This window comes from Plecotus auritus (assembly GCF_963455305.1).
Source record: "Plecotus auritus genome assembly, chromosome: 8".
NCBI lineage: Eukaryota > Metazoa > Chordata > Mammalia > Chiroptera > Vespertilionidae > Plecotus > Plecotus auritus.
The window spans coordinates 28,651,186-28,670,619 of record NC_137782.1 but is presented as its reverse complement, the minus strand read 5'-3'; the positions used below and the strand labels follow the sequence as shown (position 1 = coordinate 28,670,619).

Sequence of the window (19,434 nt, the reverse complement as noted above, 5' to 3'; positions counted from 1 at the left end):
CAAAAGCTTTTGAAGAGTAAAAGCCACTGTGTTATTATAGTGCCACAGACCAGGAGAGAGGTGACTTGGATGAGGGCAGTCACAGCGGAGAGGGGGGAAATGGTTGCATTCTGGTCATGTTGAAGGTGACCGCATTTGCTGATGAGATGAGAGCAAAGATAGTTAAGGTCTGACAGGAAAGTCGGAGTTGCTACTTGCTGAGAGGGGAAGGAGAGGGAGGGAGGAGCAGATTTCAGGGGGTGGGAGTAGAGCTCAGAGGCTCTGTTTGGGCGGTTGCACTGAGACTATTAGACACCTGGATGGAGATGTTGATTTGTTGGTTGGATATAAAATCTTGAGTCGGGAAGAAAAGTCTGAGTTGGAGACCTGCGTGCAGGAGATGTGGGCATTAGATGGTCTTTGGAGCCACAGAGACTGAAGGAAGTCTGAAGAGGAGGTGGAGAGGCTGGAACTGGGTTTGGGGGCCTGATGGCCTTCGGAGGAAGGACCAGCAGAAGAGTCGGGGAGGGGGCAGGCAGAGAGGTGGGAGGCACTCAGGGTGAGTGTGGTGCTCGGAAGCTGGGTGAATAAAGATGCAGAGACAGTGGGAAACAGAAGCTTAGGTTTGGACGTGGGAGGTTGAAATGCCTGGTAGACATTCAGTATTGATGTTGGATGGGCTGTCAGTGACCAAGTGTGGAGCTGGGTATGGTCATGGGCCAAGGCTTGTGGTTGGCAGGGCAGCAGGCAGGAGATTTGGGGGGGGGGGAAGGGAGGAAGGGGGTGGCTGGGCCCCTGAGGGGTGATCAGGATGCCCTGGATTTGGGTTGCTGTTTGGCCCCCAAGGTTCAGCCACCCCAGCTAAGCTCCCTGGGTGGAGAGGAGATGGGGTGCCAGACCTGCAGGCTGTGGGAAGTGGGGAAGGGACAGCCTGGCTGGTCTCCATCAGCTAATCCCTAATCCCTGGGCAGAAAGGATGTTTTTCTCTCCGGAGGAGCCTTCCTCCTCCCTCGTCCCCCAGGGTCAGAGGACTCCCCACCTCCTGCCAGACCTCTCGGAGAGCACAGTCCACCGGATGGGATAACCTGTCTGCGATTAGAGCTTCAGCGGAGTGTTCTGTCTCCTCAGGAAGGATTAAGGAGATTTCTTTTACTGCCCATTGGAAACGGGCCAGAATTGAAGCTCCTTGTGTAATCACTGGGGCCTACGGACCTGTTGTCCTGCAGGACTGCTCTGTAAAACTCTTCTCCTGGACGGCTTTGCTGTGCACCGAGCCCGGGGCTGTGATCTCCTCCTTCTCTGCTGGGCTCAGCTCCCCAGCCTTCTCCCCCAGGAGCACCCTGGCTCTTGGGTGGAAGGAACCAGCAGCCACAGGGGCATCATTATTGAGCCTTTCTCTGCTCCAGGAGCTGGCATGTGGCCATGCCTTTAACCCTCCTACAACACTGTGAGGCAGGTTACTGCCATTATCCCCATTTTAAGGGTGAGGAAACTGAGGCACAGAGAGGGAAAAGGTCCTGCCCAAGGTCACAGGTGGGGAGCTGGGATGTGAATCTAGAACTTTCTCCCACAGCATTCTGCTGCATTGATCCATTTCTATCTCTATTCAGCACATTTCATTCTTTACTTCGTAGTTACTTTCTCTCCATTTGTCTCTACCACTAGACAGGGAACTCCATGAATACAAAAAGTGTTTGATTTATCTTTATAACCTTCAAGGCTGGGGCTTTGAGTCAGATTTGGACTCAAGTCCTGGAGCTCCCACTCCAGGACTTTGGGCAAGTTTCTTAACTTCTCTGAGTCCAGTAAATGATCGATTAATGAGCGAGAATAAAATATGCCTGATAAGATTGTTGGAGAATACAGTGAGAAAATGCAAGTGACATGCTGAGCACACTGCTGGCAAGAGTGATAGAAATGTGTATTGGGCTTAATTTTATTTTATTATTTTATTATTATTTTTTTCTTTCTTGATTAAGGTATTACATGTGTCCTTATCTCCCCATTGCTCCCCCCCTTATTCTTGCCCTCCCCCCCTGGTGTCTGTGTCCATTGGTTAGGCTTATATGCATGCATACAAGTCCTTTGGCTGATCTCTTCCCCTTACCCCCACCCTCCCCTACCTTCTCTCTGAGGTTTGACGGTCTGATTGATGAAGGAGTGGCCTGTTTTTGCCAAACTCAGAGACAAAACTCACAGATACCACATGACAAAAACCAAGGAATAAAATCTGTATGTTACTCTGGAAGCATCATGGGAGGATCATGGCATTTGTCCTCTGGGATCCCCAGATTAGTTGGGGAGACAGAATCTATTATTCATTCATTCATGCCATTCATTCAGTGTTTACTGACTATGTGCCAGCTGTGAACAGGACAAACGAGATCTCTCACCTCATGAAGATAACCAGCCAGTCGGGGAATCAGCAAATAGACAATAGACAAATACAAATAAAAATAAAGAAGGGAATTTCAGAGAGTTGAAGATGCTGTAAGGAAGTAAGTAGGTTGGTATAAGGAGGCAAGGAAATGGGGTGCTATTTCAACAGCATGGTCAGGAAGAGCCTCTCGGGGGAGGTGACCTTTTAACCAAGGTCTAAATAACAAGTGAGAGCCAGCTGTGAAAATATCGGTGAGGGAACAGCAGGTACGGAAGCTCCAAGGTGGAATGAGCCTTGAGTAAGTAATTGAGGAACAGTAAGGAGGTCAGTGTGGCTGAAGGGAGTGAATGGGAGAGGGGTGAAAGACAGTGGCCCAGGGGTTGACGGGCCAGATCAGGCAGGGAAGGGGTAAGAGGTTCAGCCTTTATTCTCAGTGCTCTGAAAAGCCATTGAAAGAGTCTAAGCGGCAGAGGACGATGAGGGTGAACCTTTATGCAGGCCCTGAATGAGGACACTGTCAGAGCTGTTTGAGCCCAGGGGACAAGGTGTGATAGTCTGTCTGGCAGGGGCAGTCAGGGAAGGCTTCCTGGAAGAAGGCATTTGGTTTTCCCCTTGACAGAGGTCAAATGTCGTTCAGTTATTCATGTCTGCCAGAAGGGAAGCTCTCAGGTGGAAGAGGCCTTGCTGTCTCATCTACCTGTGTGCACAGGTGTGGGGTATGAGCATGTGGTAGCTGGTCAATAATGATTTGTTGAGCATTGCTGCAGGTATCTTCAGGAAGCATCTTAGGCAGTGGGGTTTACTATAAATCCCCCAGTCCCTACCCGCATGGAGCTCAAGGCCATGGAAGAGATAGGCACGAGATTATTGAACTAGGTGGTGAGTGGAACATTGGGCCGCCGCTAGGACACTTTCCTAGAAGAGACATATCTGTGCCTCCCCTGTGGCCAGCACTGAGCTTGGCTCATAGTAGGTGGAATACATGTTTACTGGGTGTATGATTCTGGGGACCAGGAAGGAAGGAGGGATGAAATCTGGACACATAATAACTTTTAGCCAGTCCCCCATTCCCTGAACTTCAAACTTGCCACCAACTAGACCAGCCTTCTCTCTGTGTCCCCAGACCACTGCACCGAGCTATGTCCTTCCAGAAGATTGGATCTTGCTGCTCTTTGCAGCTCCCTGCAACCGGCATTTTGCTGTTTTCCTAATCTTAACTCACCCAGGGCCTTTGTGTATGCTGATCCCTCGTCCTAGAACACCCTTCCCTGCACCCAGGGGTGGTAAATGGTGCCCTACTGACCCAGCACAGTTCGCAGATGTGTTTTCTGTAGGCCACGTGGTGCTTCCAGAAAAACTTGGACTTGATATCTACATTTACCAGTTGGGAGATTTCACAGGAAATGCGGGATTTCCGGCTTTTCTTGAAAAGCCATAGGATGTCTTAGTCTTCCCATGCAGCCGTAGTCAGCCTCCCTGAGAAGTGGCTCCCGTCTCCAGCAATGAATTTTATCTGGTTTTGTACACTGGATCCCAGCTTAAGGATTTGTATGATTAGAAAGTTTACCTGTTAAATCCAGAAAGCCCCTGAGTGAACCACTTGCCAGATGGACCCTGTTAAAGCCCCGAGAGGGACAGTGGCTTGCCCAAATTTGCCCAGCAAGCTGTGAAACCTCCTTTGTCCTCTAAAAAGGAGCAAGACTCGGCTTAGAGCAGAAACATGGCCATAGTTGCTGTTCTCTGTCTTCTGTCCTAGCATCTGCTGTGGGGTACTTCCTGTCCCACCCCCAATCCTGGCCACAGGGCTGGGGTCAGTGCCAGAGGCGGCCCCCAATGGGACAGCGAGTGGGCAGCCGGACGCTGAGCCCCCAGCTTCCGAGAGTGGGCACTCAACATCTGTTCACTTCTCTTAGCTGTGGGCAACTTTCTCCCTGTCTCTGAGTTTTGGGACTTAGAGAATGGAACTGGGGATGGGCAGGACCTAAACAGTCTCTTCTCCACCTGGGGGCCTGTTCCACCAGGTAGATCATTTCTTCTATGCTCTCCACCTGGGCCTGCACCCCGGGCTCTCTGAATGCCTCAGCACACACCACTACCTACACACAACACAGGTCTTTGCTCAGCAAACCCTGGAAAGCTAAAAATAGCCCTGCCCCCCTCTGGCCCTGTAATTGGAGGAGGGACAGCTGGTTTCGATAAGCAGGAGAGCTCTGTGCTCTGGCCAGCTGCCACCTGCTTTCATTGAACACAGATTGCTAGGCGGAAACAGTTCGTTCCCGGCTCTCCCCTTTCCTGCTGACTTCAAGTGGGTTGAGCTCTGAGTGCACTGCCAAGAGCCGGGAGCTGGGGTCTGACTGAGCCTCTACCCCACGGGGTAGTCACATTGGATTTGCCAGCTTTCCTGTGGCTGATGAGCACCGCTTTCTCCCTGAGTCCTCCTCCTGGTCCCAGAAAACTCCTCCTTGCTCGATGGTTCATTCCTTCATCTGTTCAATAAACAATTATTGAGCCCTCATGTGCTTTTTTGACCCTTTTCTGGGTTCAGGGGTGGAGCCATGCATAAGAGGGCATAGAGATTACATTCTGGTTGGGGGAGATGGCTGATAAACACACACATAAATCTGCAAATAGTACAACTTCAGACATTACAGTATTAAAAAGGAAGCAAAACCAAGAGATGGGATGGACTGTGTGGGGTTAAGGGACTGCTCTGGATGAGGTGGTCAGGGAAGGCTTCTCTGAGGAGTTGATATTTGAGCTGAGACCTGAACGACGAAAAGGAGGGGCTACCTAAAGAGCGGGGAAGAGTGTTTCCAGGAAGAGGGAACAACAAATGCAAAGGCCCCGAGGCAGGCAGGAACCTGGCATTTTTTTAAAGAAGGTGGGCATGGCTAAAGCATGATAAGTGAGAGACATAGGGAACGGGTCAGTGAGGACGGGGCATTCTGCAGAGCCTTGATTTCATGTGGGCAGACTTTTCTTTCTTCTTCTGAGAGTAATGGGGAAGCCCACTGGAGGATTTTAAGTAGGAGGCTGACATGATTTGATCACTGTTAACTCTCCTGACTCTCCACAGTTACCTTTCTGGACCCGTATTTCTTCCTGCTTGTTTGATTTTTCATTCCTCCTGTTCATCCATCCATCCATCTAGCCATCTATCATCCATTCTCCACCCATCTACCCAGTTATCTCTCTACTCATCACCTACCCATCTACTCATGTTCCCCTCCACCCACCTGCTCATCAGTCTTTTCAGCCGTCTGTTATTCATTTGTCTGTGAAGTCATCCACTTACCCATTCACTTTCCATTCATTTACCTATCCACTCATGTGTCCATCTATCCATCCTCCCATCCTCTCACTCTCCCATTTTTACATCCACTCAGCCATCCATCCATCCAGCCTGAGGCAGGGCCGGGGGTCTGCTTATACCCACCTCTCTGCCATTGGTCATGGGGAGAATCATAAGGCCTCAGCACAACCCCCAGGGCTGTGGCCCCCAAAGCTTTGCTTTCCTGAGGGAAGTTTGGCTGTCCTTCCCAGGAGTGGGTGAGACCAAGCCTGCTTAGTGCTGGTCCCTGAGGCCCAGGACTGGGGAAGTCCTCTCAACCACATCTTATGTTCCTGGCAGTGAGTTTGTTGCCTGGCTCCTGGAAATTGGTGAAATCAGCAAAACTGAAGAAGGAGTCAACTTGGGCCAAGCCTTGTTGGAGAATGGTATTATCCACCATGGTGAGTAGGAGCGGGGCCTGGTGGGCCAAGGGGTAGGAATAGGTCAGACCCCTACAGTGCTATTTCCACAGACTCAGAGGCTATTTCTATACTTCTCTGCAGCCACCCTGTTCCCTGGCACAGTGGGGTCCCAGGAATGTGGATGCCTTTATAAAACTGCTCGTTCCCCTAGGGTAGCAGCAACATGAGGAACCTCAAAAAGATGGGGGCAGAGGAGTAGAATTTTCTATCCACTTAAGTTTATTGAGTGCCTTTTTGGGGCCAGGCACTGTCCACATAGCGGTGAATGGGACAGATGAAAACTCTTGTCCTCATGGGGCCAAGCTTCTAGTTGTGGGGAGAAGACAGTAGACAAGATAAAAACAAATAAGTGTATACAGGTGGTGGTAAGTGCTAGGGAAGGAGAGGAAGCAGGGAGTGGGGTTCATCATGAATAGGCAAGTTGGGAAGGCCTCACTGAGAAGGTGAGGATGGAGCCAACACCTGAGAGAGGGAGGGAGCCAGGTGGGCTTTGGGGTTCCAGGCAGAGAGAACAGCCAGTGCAAAGTTCTCAGGACAGAAGGGTAAGTGGTTGTTCGGGGAACAAAAAGGATGCTAGGATGGCTTCCGTCAGAAGGCACAGGGCCAATGGGAGTGCTCAGGGGATGAGGTCCAGGGACTAATAGGGGATTATCGAGTCTTTGGCTTTACTCTGACTGACATGTGAAGAAGCCACTGCTGAGTTTTGAGTGAAGGAAAGACCCGCCTAGACTCAGACTTTAACAGGATCCTTTTGGCTGCCATGCAGAGAGTGGACTGTGTGCCAAGGGTAGCAGCAGGGCGCCCAGCGAGGAGGCAGCTGTGAGGGAGATGGAGGTGGCTTGGACCAGTGGGAGTGCAGTCAGATTCTGAATGTTACAAGGTTTGCTAATGGATCCAAAGTGGGGAGTGAGAGAGAGAAACACAAGGGGTTGCTCAAGGCCGTTGTGTAGAGATGGTCCCATAAATCCTGACAGTGTGGTCTCAGACCCGGCACACTTGGTCCCCACACAAGCTTTGGTGATCTAGCTCCAAGGAGATGCTGGGCCCGTTGGGTCCCAACACAGGCTGGATCAGGGGGATTTCTGGGCCTCTCATGACCCAAAGTCTCAGCAAGGCCCGGCACGTAGCATGGGCAGGAGGCTCGGTGAAATCTTGCTTGGCACGGAGCCTGGCCAAGTGGAGGGTGATGATGGTGGGCTTGGGGCCGAGGGGGGCTGCTCTGTTTCACTGCCCCCTGGGTCCCTCTAGTCTCTGACAAGCACCAGTTCAAGAATGAGCAGGTGATGTACCGCTTCCGCTACGACGATGGCACGTACAAGGCCCGGAGTGAGCTGGAGGACATCATGTCCAAGGTAGGGACCTTGTCACCCTGACCCATCATCCTGACCCCTCAGTCAATACAGAGCAGGCCCCAGTGGCCTCTTCTCCTCCTCCCTCTTTCCCCCACACACCTGTTCTTTCTGGGGAGCCACCTCTCCCAGCAGCCTGGATTTGGAGCCCCTGAAGGATGTGGCCTGATCCCAGACCCCCCCTTTTTTTCTTTCAGGGTGTAAGGCTTTACTGCCGTCTTCACAGCCTCTATACCCCTGTTATCAAGTAAGTTACTCTCTCCAAACTTCAGTTTCACCTTCACTGATAACTGCACTGAGCCCCAGCCTTCCCCATCAGCTGGGGCTAATAATGACACCTACCCTGTAGGCTTGTTACTAGGGTTGAGTGAGTTTTTTGGGAAACAGTGCGGCATGGTGGTGCGTTTGAATCTTAGCCTGCCAGGTACCAACTGTGTGACCTTGGGCATAGTTACTTTTTCCTCGTGGAATGGGGTCATAATAGGATCCACCTCAGGGCCTTTGCACTTGCTGTTCCCTCTTCCCTTATGTGCACGCATATTTGCTTCCTTACTTCCTTCAAATGTCTTAGAGGGCCTTCCCTGACCACCTTCCTAATAAAGCATCACCATTGGCATGCACTATACTCCTTACCTCACTTTGGTGTTCTTCTTGAACTTGTCAGTATGACATATGTCATATTGTCAGTATGTCAGTTGACATATATTTATTTGTATACTGTTCTTTTCTCCCCACTGAATTGTAAACTCACCAAAGGTGGGGAATTTGCTCATTCCTGTGTCCCAAGACCCTTGGCGCCTGGAATAGTGCTGTCCAGTAGACCTTTCCCCACTGACAGAAAGGCTCTGTACCTGTGCTGTCCAGTCCAGTAGCCTCTAGCCCAGGGGTGGGCAAACCTTTTGATTCGAGGGCCACAATGGGTTCTTAAACTGGACCGGAGGGCCGGAACAAAAGCATGGATGGAGTGTTTGTGTGAACTAATATAAATTCAAAGTAAAGGAGCGGAGGGGAGAGCAAGGGGAGAGCAAGAGAACCGGATAGAACAGCCTGATCCGGCCTGCGGGCCATAGTTTGCCCAAGGCTGCTCTAGCCCCTTGTGGCTCCCAAACCCTTGAGATGGAGGAATGTGATTTTTAAGTTTGATTTAATGTTAATTGATTGAAAAATGGCCACATATTGGAGAGTGCCGGCCTAGGGTAAAGTAGCACTTAGTGAATGTTTGTTGAGTAGTAAATGCTGAAAGGTAATGAATCTTCTTTGGCCTCTGTTTCTGCATCTGTGAAATGGGCATAAGAATAGCTCACGCCTCTTGGGTTGTCACGAGGATTCAATTTGAATGGTGCACGGCACCTAGTGAGCGCTGTAGAAATACCAGCAAGTGCTTGTTCTCTTTATATGAGGCTATGGTTGTGGATGAAGGGTCAGAGAGCTTGACCCAGTTCTTTCCCAGGTCCAGATGCCCCTGTCCCCCTGTCCTGACAGCTCTATGACCTCTCAGAGAAGCAGAGAGGAGGGGCCCTTCCTGACATTTGCTGGCCTCCTTGTTGGCCTTTGGCCTCATTGGAGATCAGGTCCTGGGAACCACTTTCATCTCCAGACCTGCCTCCGCCTCCTCAGCCCCTCCCCTGCTCTTCTCCTGCAAGTCCCAGAAGGGCCCCTCCTTCACCCATCACCCAGCCTGCTGGGCTCCCCAGCTTCCTGAAACCCGAGAAAAACTTCCCAGCTGGACCTTACCGGCCTTGGCATGGGCCGGCCACATAAAGGCTGAGAGATTATTACAGTTGGTTGCAAGGTCCGTGGAACCCTTCGTCCCAAGACTCAGCAGGAGTTCAGAGGCCACGGGGGTTGGAGCATTTACCTCGGAAAGAGTCCTGACTCCCGACCCTGGCTGTCGGAGAGGCGTGGCCACGTTGGAAAAGTTTGTTACCTTTAAAGACAGGATGTTCACAACAAAACAGAAATGGAAAGGATGAATGAGAGTTTTCTTCATCACTCAGAGGAAACCAGCTTTCTATAGTCATGGTGCTGTTGACATTGGGGCTGGGCAGTTCTTTATTTGAGAGCCGTTCTGGGCATCTCTGGTTTCTACCTGCTAGATGGCAGTAACCCCTCCACCTCTCGCCCGGTCCTAATGGCCAAAAGTGCCAGGTGTTTCTTGGGGGGCAAAGTCGCCCCTGGAGAGAGGAGACATAGAGACATTTACTCCTGTCCCCTCACGCTGTGGGTGAGAAGGGGGTCTTGCCCTGAGAGTGAGGTGTGGAATCCGGCCCCAGTGCTGTCCCCATCCCCTCCCCTTCCCCCCAGGCCTAGAGAGCCTGGCACTTTGGATCCAGAGCACTAGGGCAGGAAACCAGCGTCTGCTCCCGCCTCTGCTCCCCCACGCGCTCAGGATGCGTGCGCTCCCTCTCCACAGAGACCGGGATTACCACCTGAAGACGTACAAGTCGGTGCTGCCTGGGAGCAAGCTGGTGGACTGGCTGCTGGCTCAGGTGAGGACTCCGTGACCACCGTCGCGCTCTGCCCGGGACTGAGAGGCTAACGGGATGTAGACCTTTGAGGACTTTATTTTTTAAACGTTTTTCACTTGTGGTAAAATACGCATAACACTTGCCATCCTAACCGTTCAGTGGTTTTAGGTGCATTCACACTGCTGTGCAGCCCTCTCCAGAGCTCTCTTCATCTTGTAGAACTGAAACTCTGAACCCGTTAAACACTCACCCCCATCCCTCCTGCCCCAGCCCCTGGCAACCACCCTTCTACTTTCTCTGTGAATTTGACAGCTCGAGGCACCCTATATACCAGTATGTGGAATCATACAGCAGTTGTCTTTCTGTGTCTGGCTTATTTCACTCAGCATTATGTCTCATGGTTCATCCATGCTGCTGCATGTGCCAGAATTTGCTTTCTCTTTAAGACTGAACAACATTCCATTGTACAGATAGACCACATTTTATCCATTCATCAGTCAGTGGACACTGGGTTGCTGCCACCTTAAGGCTTTCAATTTTAAAACTGGGACCGTCCTGGGCAAATTGGGATGAGTTGGTCTCATCCTGGAGCCTCCATGTGGAACTTGCCAAGTTACTGCTTTCACATACGTTCCCAGGGGGCAGGGGCTGGGCGAGGCTTGGCAAGTCCATGCGTCAATTTTGCTGCAACTTCCCAAAGGTGTTTGTTCCACGGACACTCCTGTCTGCCTGTCTCTTGTCCTTTATGGCTCCCATTCACAGGGCACTTCCTCTGCGTCAGGCACTGCCTGGGCTCTGAGCATGATCTCACTGCGTCCTCCAACCCATTTACAGCTGGGAGAACCGGGGCCCAGAGAGGCCATGTGCCTGGTCTTGGGCACACAGCCTCATAGCAGCAAAGCTGCGGGGACACGGACAGGCCTGTCTCACCCCCTTGTGCCTTAGTTCTGCAAACTTTGGGGAGCCTGCAAGACTGTTCATTTGTAATCTGTAAAAAGAACGCATCGGCTCCAAAGATGAGGAGACGATGGCAAAATCAAAGTGGATATGTGTTTAAACATTTCCAGCTTTATGTCAGCCTTCATTTAGCATTCATGAAAACCCCATTCCATTCAGAAACACTGTGCTGGCTGGATTTTCTCATGTCACACAAATTCCTGATGGCTGCCTAAAAATCACAGCAAATCTGCAAAGTAATTGTTTCTTGGCGTCAAATACCTTCAGAAGCAAGTTTAGAAGATTCCTTTAAAATATGGTACAAGTCACAAAAACATATTTAATGTAGGATGTGGGTGCATTTTAATCTGTTTGCGCTGATGTAGGACCCAAGGTCTGGAATGTCTGGATTTAACGTCAGATTTGCACATTTGGGAACCACAGAACATCTAACCATTGTGCTACACCATCCTTAGGATCCCAGGAAACCAGCCCAGAGCATGTTTTACTTACATCCAGGCTGACCTGGGTTCAAGTCCTACCTCGGCCACTTCCTAGCTGAGTGATCTTGGACAAGCTACTTAACTTCTCCGTGCCTCAGTTTCCACACCTGTAAAATGAAGCTAAAAAGCCTTCCCATCTCCTTTGGGTTATTTTGAGGATTCAGTGAGTGGATCATTTAAAGTGCTTCAAAGGGCCCCTGGCTCCAGAGCTCACTGTCTTCACCTCTCTGCTCGGTTGTTTTGGGCTGTGCTACCTGCGCTCCAGGGCACCCCAGACTGTGGTCATCAACTGGAGGGCAAGGGTCAGTGGGCTGGGGCGGGACAGAGCTGGGACAGGCCGGGAGCCAGGGGTGGGAGGGCACAAATCTGCCAGCTCCTATGCTGGCTCAGCAGAAATGTGCCTGAGTGCCCTCCTCACAGACCCCCACCATCAGGCAGATGGCATGTGCTGACGGTAGCAGGGTTTTCAGTACAGGGGGCCTGGGCCAGGGTGGGAGCAAAGGGCCAGGCCGGCAGCTCGAGGCAGCGGCTGAGGAAACTGGATAACCAGGGGCAGGACAGGAGCCTTGGCTGCAGCCCTGGGTAACTAACCGCTTGGAGCCTCCGTTTCCCTACGTGTAACATAGTGTTTGGGGAGGGTCCAGCTCCGAAAGGATCCCATTCTCACAGAGTAACCTCAATTCTTCATTTATCAAATGAGGTTATAAGAGTGATTGCTTCTGGGTTACCATCAGGACCAAGTGAGCCCGCCGGCGTGGCTCAGTGGTTGAGCATCGCCCTATGAACCAGGAGGTCCCAGTTTGATTCCCAGTCAGGGCGCTTGCCTGGGTTGTGGGCTGGATCCCCAGTAGGGGACGTGCAGGAGGCAGCTGATCCATGATTCTCGTCATTGATGTTTCTATCCCTCTCTGTCTTCCTCTCTCTGAAATCATAAAAAAAATTAAAGGTGAGATTGTGCAGTGCTCGGCATGTGGTCGGTAGTGCGAGGCATCCTTGGGCATTGTGACGGGTTTTGGAATTCATGGGCAGAGGGGCCCTCCGAGGCCCTCTGTAAGTTCCCCCACTGTGTTCTCTCTCCAACCCTGCTTTGCCTCTGCTCCTTCATTCTGAGGTATTCCTCCCTACTGAGGAATAACCGAGCAAGAATCACTGACATTTATCAAGTGCTCGCTACACGCCAGGCCTTAGGCCAAGAGTTTCACATGGAACATGTCCTTTAGTCCTCTGAGGAGTGGACAGGATGATGGCTCCCGTTTTAGAGACACGGAAACCAAGGCAGATAGAGGTGAGTTCAGTGTCAGTGTCCAAACTGGGTTTTCCATTCTTTCATCCAGTTCATTCCTTAGACATTTTTCGTGGCCCACTAATTGCTCGATACTGTGCTTCAGGGCGGGGATGTGGGGTAAACGTGGCAGGCACTACCGCTGCCCACGGGAGCTGACATTCTACTGGGAGACAGACCTTAAACCAAATTTGTTTATTGGGAGACTAGAGGCCCGATGCACACAATTCGTGCAAGAGTAGGCCTTCCTTCCCCTGGTGTCGGCACCGGCTTCCCTCGGAGCCCCAGCTTCGTCTGGAAGGACGTCCGGTCTAATTAGCATATTGCGCTTTTATTAGTATAGATTGTGGTAGGCAGTGAGAGGAACCCAGGGGCGGGGAGCATCGGGCTGATCCTCCCTGAGAGTGGCGCCCTGAAGGGACAATGCATTTCAGGCTGTGACAAGCGCAGCGCAGATATGATTAAGGGAGGAGAGCCGAACTGGATGAGTATTTGTACAGCGGATGTGTGGTGGAGGGGGCGGAGGACTACTTCAGGGGAGTTGGGAAAGGCCTACTCTGAGGAGGTGCCATAGGTACTGAGACCCGAAAAGCCAGGGCAGGGCATTCGAGGGGGAGGAAAGAGCTAGTGCAAAGGCCTGAGGTGGGGTCACGTGAAGTGTGTGGAAGGAGCAGCAAGGAGGCCAGTGTGACTGGAGCTCCCAGCTTTGGGGGTGAGGGGGCAAGTCAGGGAGAGGATGGGGGAGTGTGGTGTGTGTCTGTCCTTCCTCCGGGAAGGGAAATGGTGACTTGTGGTTTCCCCACAGCTGATGGGGCGTGGGGTGGGGGCTTACTTTTCAGGTGATGGGTGCATCCAGGATCAACGGATTTCCCTGTTAACCCGAGAATCCCACAGCTGTTCTAACTTAGGAGCCTCCCTGTGGGTCACTCCAGGACCCTTGGGGGAGAAGGGGAGCAGGGATGGGCTGGGAGGCAGACTGAGTGCCTCAGGAAGCCAGGTGGGCTCCAGACGGCTGCCCAGGCCCCCAGGCTGCGAGCTGGGCCCCGGCTGTGCCTCCCCTGCTGGCCCCTCACCATTGGGGGGTGGCTGCTCTGGATTCCGCCTCTCTCATGGATGGCAGCCTCCCTCCCGTAGCAGCACTCGGAGCTTGCCAGCCCTGCAGCCACGGGCCCGGGGTCCCACAGGAGACATCTGTCTTCCTCTAGGCAGCTGGGTCAGCCAATGCAGCAGCATACCGAGGCCAGCGGTTCCCCCAGGCCCTCTGCTCTGCGTCTGAGCCCCAGTCCTGGCAGACTGAGTTCTGCAGCTCTGGCCCTCACTTCTCCTGTAGCTGGGAACTTCCCTCCCTGGCCCCTCCGATGCTCAGGGAGGCTGGGACAGTCCAGGCCTCTGGCGCGTCTGTGTCTGGCGAGGTCCTCTCGGAATGTCTCACTTTGGGAGTTAATTTTATTTTTTTGGTTTTTGTTCATCCTTTTTTTTAAAATTTAAATTTATTGGTGTGATATTGGTTAATACGATCATATAGATTTCAGGTGTGGGTTTCTATGTTACAAGATCTGTATATTGCACCGTGTGCTCACCACCCAACGTCAGATCTTCTCCAGTCACCATACATTAGGACCCCCACCCCAGGAGTTGTTTAAATGAGAGGTTGTCTGAACATAGTTGAAGCTTATTGACTTGGCTGCAAGCTCCTGCATGACTTGGCCCCCGCAGACAATACCTTTAGTCAACACATTTTTATTGAGCACCTACTATATGCCAGGCCCTTGGGATTCAGCAGGGAACACAGACCTGCTCGCTCACCCTCTCTGCCAGCCGCTCCAAGCTTCATCCCACTGCTAGACCTTTCTCGTTTCCTCTGCCTGTCGGCTCACCCCCCACCTGCAGGTCCCCTCCCCCCACCTCATGCACACACACAACTTACACACTTTGCCTGAACATGTGGGTTGCAAGAAGGAGATTCTGGCTAACTTCAGGAGTGAAAACAGGGGAGATGGTGTATTGGAAGGTTATGGAGCACCCACAGAGTCAGGCGAGACCCAGGAGCCAGGCCTTAGAAAGAACTGGCATCGGGAAACTCCCGTCTTCTTGGGCGCCGGAGTTGAGGGGCACCGTCTGCAGGACACTGCTCTCGGGAGAATCAGCTCCAGTTGTTCCTGATCCTGGGGTTCCTCCACTCAGTCATGTTCCTGGGGCATGGAGCATCGCACTGGCCTTACATGGGTCATGTGCCTCAACCTGGCCTGGGGGGCAGTGGCAACCCTTGAGGGAATGTCCCACCGAGATGACATTTGACATGGGAGAGTTGGCCCCCAAAGGTGAGCCCAGCACACTGGCCACACCTGGTCATTCTTCAGTTTTGGGTTGAATGTCACTTTCTCGGAGAAACCCTGAGATGAGCCAGGTCCCCCTGTTTAAACTGTACCAGGGACAGAAAACCTAGTTAAGCAGTGGCCCGATCTCATGCCACATAATAGTCAGGCCACATATCAAGAGCCTTCCATCTTCCACTCTGTCATCCTCAGCAGGTCTGCACCTTGGTCATGAGATCGCCCCACAACCCCCTGCGTCACTTCCTCGTGTGACTCTACCCCAGGCAGGGAGGGGCGGGGCTGCTTCTCCCATTTATCAGGGAGGAGGGGATTATCCAGAATCGCCTGTAGGTTTCCCCAGATGTCTCATAAGGTCAGTTAGGAATTGAACTTGATTTCCATCAGGGATCCAGCTACAGAGTCTGAAAGGAATTAGGGGTTTATTTTTCTGTATTATGAGAGAAAACCGAGGTTGGTAGTTCAGAGCCGCTAGGGTCGCCTCATGATATCTCTTTCTGCTGTGCTGTCCTTGGTGTGTTTCTGTCCTCAAGGTCTAGGATGATTGCAGAAACTCCAGCCATCACATCTTTGTTCCAGGCAGAAGAAGACAAAGGAAGGGCCAGGGACAAAGGGGTATTGCCAGAGTTCCCTACCATCGATTTCTGTTTATGTCTCACGGACCGCCTTAAACTGCAAGGGAGGCTGGCTTTGTGTTTGTCTGGATAGATTCATTGCCATCCACAACAGTGAGGGTTTCAGTACTGCAGGATTTGCAAAGGGTGGTTTCTAGGCAGCCAACAGTGTCTGCTACTTAAAACCTCCATTCCCCTTTTGTGGTGTTTATCACACACTACTCAATGTGTTTATTGCAAATACAATAAAATAATACTCTTGTTTGGGGTTTATTAATAACAGTCACATACATGTTTTGGGGGGTACCTCAGTCAATAAAACAGACACAATTCCCTGTCCATGCTAGGGGTGGTGGGATGCTTTTCTCCAGCCTCACACAGCCCCTGGGTGCCAGTCCACCTAACACCGCCCCCTCCCCCCTTGTTCTATTCCAGGGCGATTGCCAGACGCGGGAGGAAGCAGTGGCGCTTGGCGTGGGCCTGTGTAACAACGGCTTCATGCACCATGGTAATCACCCCTTCCCCTCTGCCCAGCCTCTGTCTGTCCTGGACAGAAGAGGCAGCCTGGACCCTCCGCACCACCACCACCTGCTGCATTTCACAGGGAGGGGAAACTGAGGCCCAGAGAAAGCATGGCTGGGACCCAGGCGGTGGTGCGGAGGGGGGACTCTGGAAGGCCTTTTGGCTGTTCCTCCTCCTGGCTTCCGCTTTGTGCTGTAACTCAGAGGTCAGCAAACTCTATGCGAAGGGCCAGACAGTACATAGTTCAGGCGTCTCAGGCCGCACAGCCTGTCACAGCTCAGCTCGGCATTGCAGCCTAAAGGAGGTGCCAGGCGATGTGTAAGCAAATGGGCGCAGCTGGGTGCCAGGGAACCTTCGCTGTGGCCACAGTCTTCACACTTGGTCATCCTCAGCAGGTCTGGACCTTGGTCATGAGATGCATATCCTTTGCCTATTTATGAGTTTCCCAGCCTTTTCTGGTTGAGTTGTTAGAGTTTCTTTTGTTTTTTTGTTTTTTTTTTTACATATTCTAGATAGTTATTCCTTATTGGCTTTTAGACAGCACAGTGCCTTTTGGAGTACAGTGCACCTGAACCCCCTTTCCACCCTAGGACAAAGATATTCTCCTGAATTTCTTGTCCCTTCTGCAGGGTGAGAGGTATGCCACTCACAGGAAAGGTCACCTGGCCCCTCCCCTGCTTGTAGCCTGCAGCCCTGCTTTTAGGCCTGACCCAGCTGACTCCCAATAAGCCCAGGTCCCTCCCTGGGCCTCAGTTTCCCCATCTTTCTGCTGGAGGCCTTGCTGTCCCCTCCCCTCTGAGCTCAGCAGGCCCATGGCTCTGGGGTTGGCACTCACTCCCCAGTTGCCTGCTTCCCCAGCTGCGAGGGCAGGTTGGGCCCAGTCCGGGCAGCCTCAGCCATTCCTGTTCATTGGCCCCGTCTCATCAAAGTCCCTCATTCCCAGAAGCCACTCTGTTCCCCGTGGGGCCCTCTGACAGCTCCGTCCCTCCTGCCAATCAGCTGGGCAGAACCTCTCATTTGTGGGTGAGGGTAATTAGGGGTCCACCCCAGCTGCTATTCTGGGAAGGCTGCTGGCTGAGGACATTCGCGCGCGTGTGTGTGTGTGTGTGTGTGTGTGTGTGTGTGTGTGTGTGTGAGACTCCCAGGCAATACCAACACTCTCAAGGCCCCTCAGGGAGAGAAATTGCAGGGTGCGGCCCCTGCCCCCTGTCCCCTGCCACGAACTCAAAAACAGGCTAAAATAGGAAAGGGCCAAATCCTACGTTTGTGGCTGCTGCAAAATGCAGGTTGGGGTGCAGAACGGAGGGTGAGGTGGGGCCTGCGTGGCGCCTTGAGGCATCTGACCTGAGCTCACGGGACCCTGAGTTGTCCTCAGGGAGGGACCCGAGAGTCTGGTGGTCCAGCTCTCACTTCAGGCACATACAGGGAAACTGAGGCTCACTACTGAATCCTCACAGCCACGTCGGGAAGTTGGTGCTGTTACTACCCCTGTACAAGAGGAAATGGAGGCTCAGAGAGGCTAAAGGGACATGAAGTTGGGAAGGGGCTGAGCAGGGATTTGAACCTGGACCTGGGCCCATCTCACAAGGTAGGCCAGCCGCTTCAGCTGAAAGATGGCCGTGGTGATACCTCACCTTGCTGAGCTCCTGGACTCGGAGTCCAGCTGTGTCCCCAAACATTTCAGCAGAGACACAACATCATGCCGCTTCTTCCCACATGTTTACAGTGGGGGGAAGCCAGCCAGCCCCCTGGGGCCTGGCTCCCGAGCTCTGGGGAGAGCAGTAATTTGTGTGTCTGCTCTCTCAAGAGGTAAGAGGGGTGGCCTGAGAAAGAAGCTCACAAACATCCCAGGAAAGGGAGGAGGAGGAAGGGAAGGCTGCCTGCTACTTCTCTTTAGTTGCCACACTGGCGGGCAGCCTGTCTTCAGGGGTGGCGGGGACTTGGAGAAGCGAAGGCAGCGGGTTTTCCTTCTCTCGGGGGCCTGACTTCCTGCAGCAGCCTTTACCGACCTGAGCTCTGATGTACCTGCTTCATGTAATTTGTCCCTGCCTCCCTCTAGCAGGCGAGGCTGGGCAGCATGGTGAAAAGGAGGAGCTCTGAGACCTCGGTCAGTTTATTTAGCTTCCCTGGCCTTCGTCTCCCCATCTGTCGTAGGGGCGTAGCAAACGCTTCCTTGCCTGAGGAGTAAGTGAACCTGAGCCGCCATCTGTGGTGAGCCTGGCACTGGTAGGTGCCTAGCTAAATTGTAATTCACTGGGACCAGGTCACATACTGGTTATTTTTATTCATTTTCCTGGCTTGTCTTAGAACAGAGGCCAGAAGCTTTTTCCTGCAAAGGCCCAGCTAGTCAATGTGTTAGGCTTTGTGGCCCATGCAGACTCTTGCAATGAGTCACCTCAGTCATTGGGGCACAAAAGCAGCCCCAGACAATGCGTAGAGAAAGGGGTGTGGCTGTGTTCCAAGAAAACTTGATCTGTGGAAGGAGGCCGTGGGCTGGATCTGGCCCGCAGGGTCTGAGTTGGGCGGTCCCCGGTCCGAAGTGTCTCCCTGTGGCCTCTTCCTGGTCATTACTGAAGTTGAGCTCCTGCTCACATATTTGATGCCCATTTGGGTTCACCCCTCTGTTAATGGCCCATTCATAGCCTTTGCCCTTCATCTATGAGTTTCCCAGCCTCTTCTAGTTTATGTGTTGGCGTTTCTTGAATATTCCAGATAGTGATTCCTTGTTGGCTTTAGACATCGCGGAGCTTTTTGTATCTGCTGTCTGCCTATGGCCTTCTTGTTGAAAGGAAGTTATAGGGCTTTTTGGAGGGTTTGAACCCGAATCCTCTTTCAACTCTAGGACAAAGATATTCTCCTGCATTTTGTTTGGTGAGTTTTAGTTTTCCTGTTCATATTTAGGTCTTTAATCCATCAGGAGTTTATTGTGGTATAAGTGTGAGTAGGGATCCCATTTTATTCTCTCCCTCCCTCCCCCGCCCCCCGAAATGGGTTGCCTGCACCATCTGGAATTCTCCATGAGATCATTCATCATCCATCACATACTAAGTTCCCGTACACACACACGGTCCTCTTATTATGTGATTTCTGTTTTCTTTCACGGGTTCTTCATCTGTTTCTGCGGTAGTTCCACACTGTCTTGGTTACTGTGGCTTTGCAGTATGTCTTTATAGCAGGTGGGGCAGGTTCAGATTTTTCAAGAGACATTAGAAAGCCAGACTTTTATGTGAAAGATCCTAATATGTTAGTGTTGGCACGTGATTCCATTGAATAAAACACGGTGCCGGCCAAACCAAATTTGTCCAGGGGCTGGTT

The 19,434-nt window shown here is 52.1% G+C and overlaps 1 protein-coding gene across 2 annotated transcripts in view; it reads left to right on the top strand.

Moving 5' to 3' along the window:
* Positions 1-19,434, top strand: part of PREX1 (phosphatidylinositol-3,4,5-trisphosphate dependent Rac exchange factor 1) — a 182,157-nt gene that overhangs the window by 130,580 nt on the left and 32,143 nt on the right. For both annotated transcript variants that reach the window (XM_080683357.1, XM_080683356.1), the window contains exons 11-15: positions 5,991-6,091; positions 7,361-7,464; positions 7,659-7,708; positions 9,875-9,950; positions 16,033-16,105. In XM_080683357.1, the coding sequence (XP_080539483.1) occupies positions 5,991-6,091; positions 7,361-7,464; positions 7,659-7,708; positions 9,875-9,950; positions 16,033-16,105 (404 nt within the window). The remainder of the gene's footprint in view (positions 1-5,990; positions 6,092-7,360; positions 7,465-7,658; positions 7,709-9,874; positions 9,951-16,032; positions 16,106-19,434) is intronic.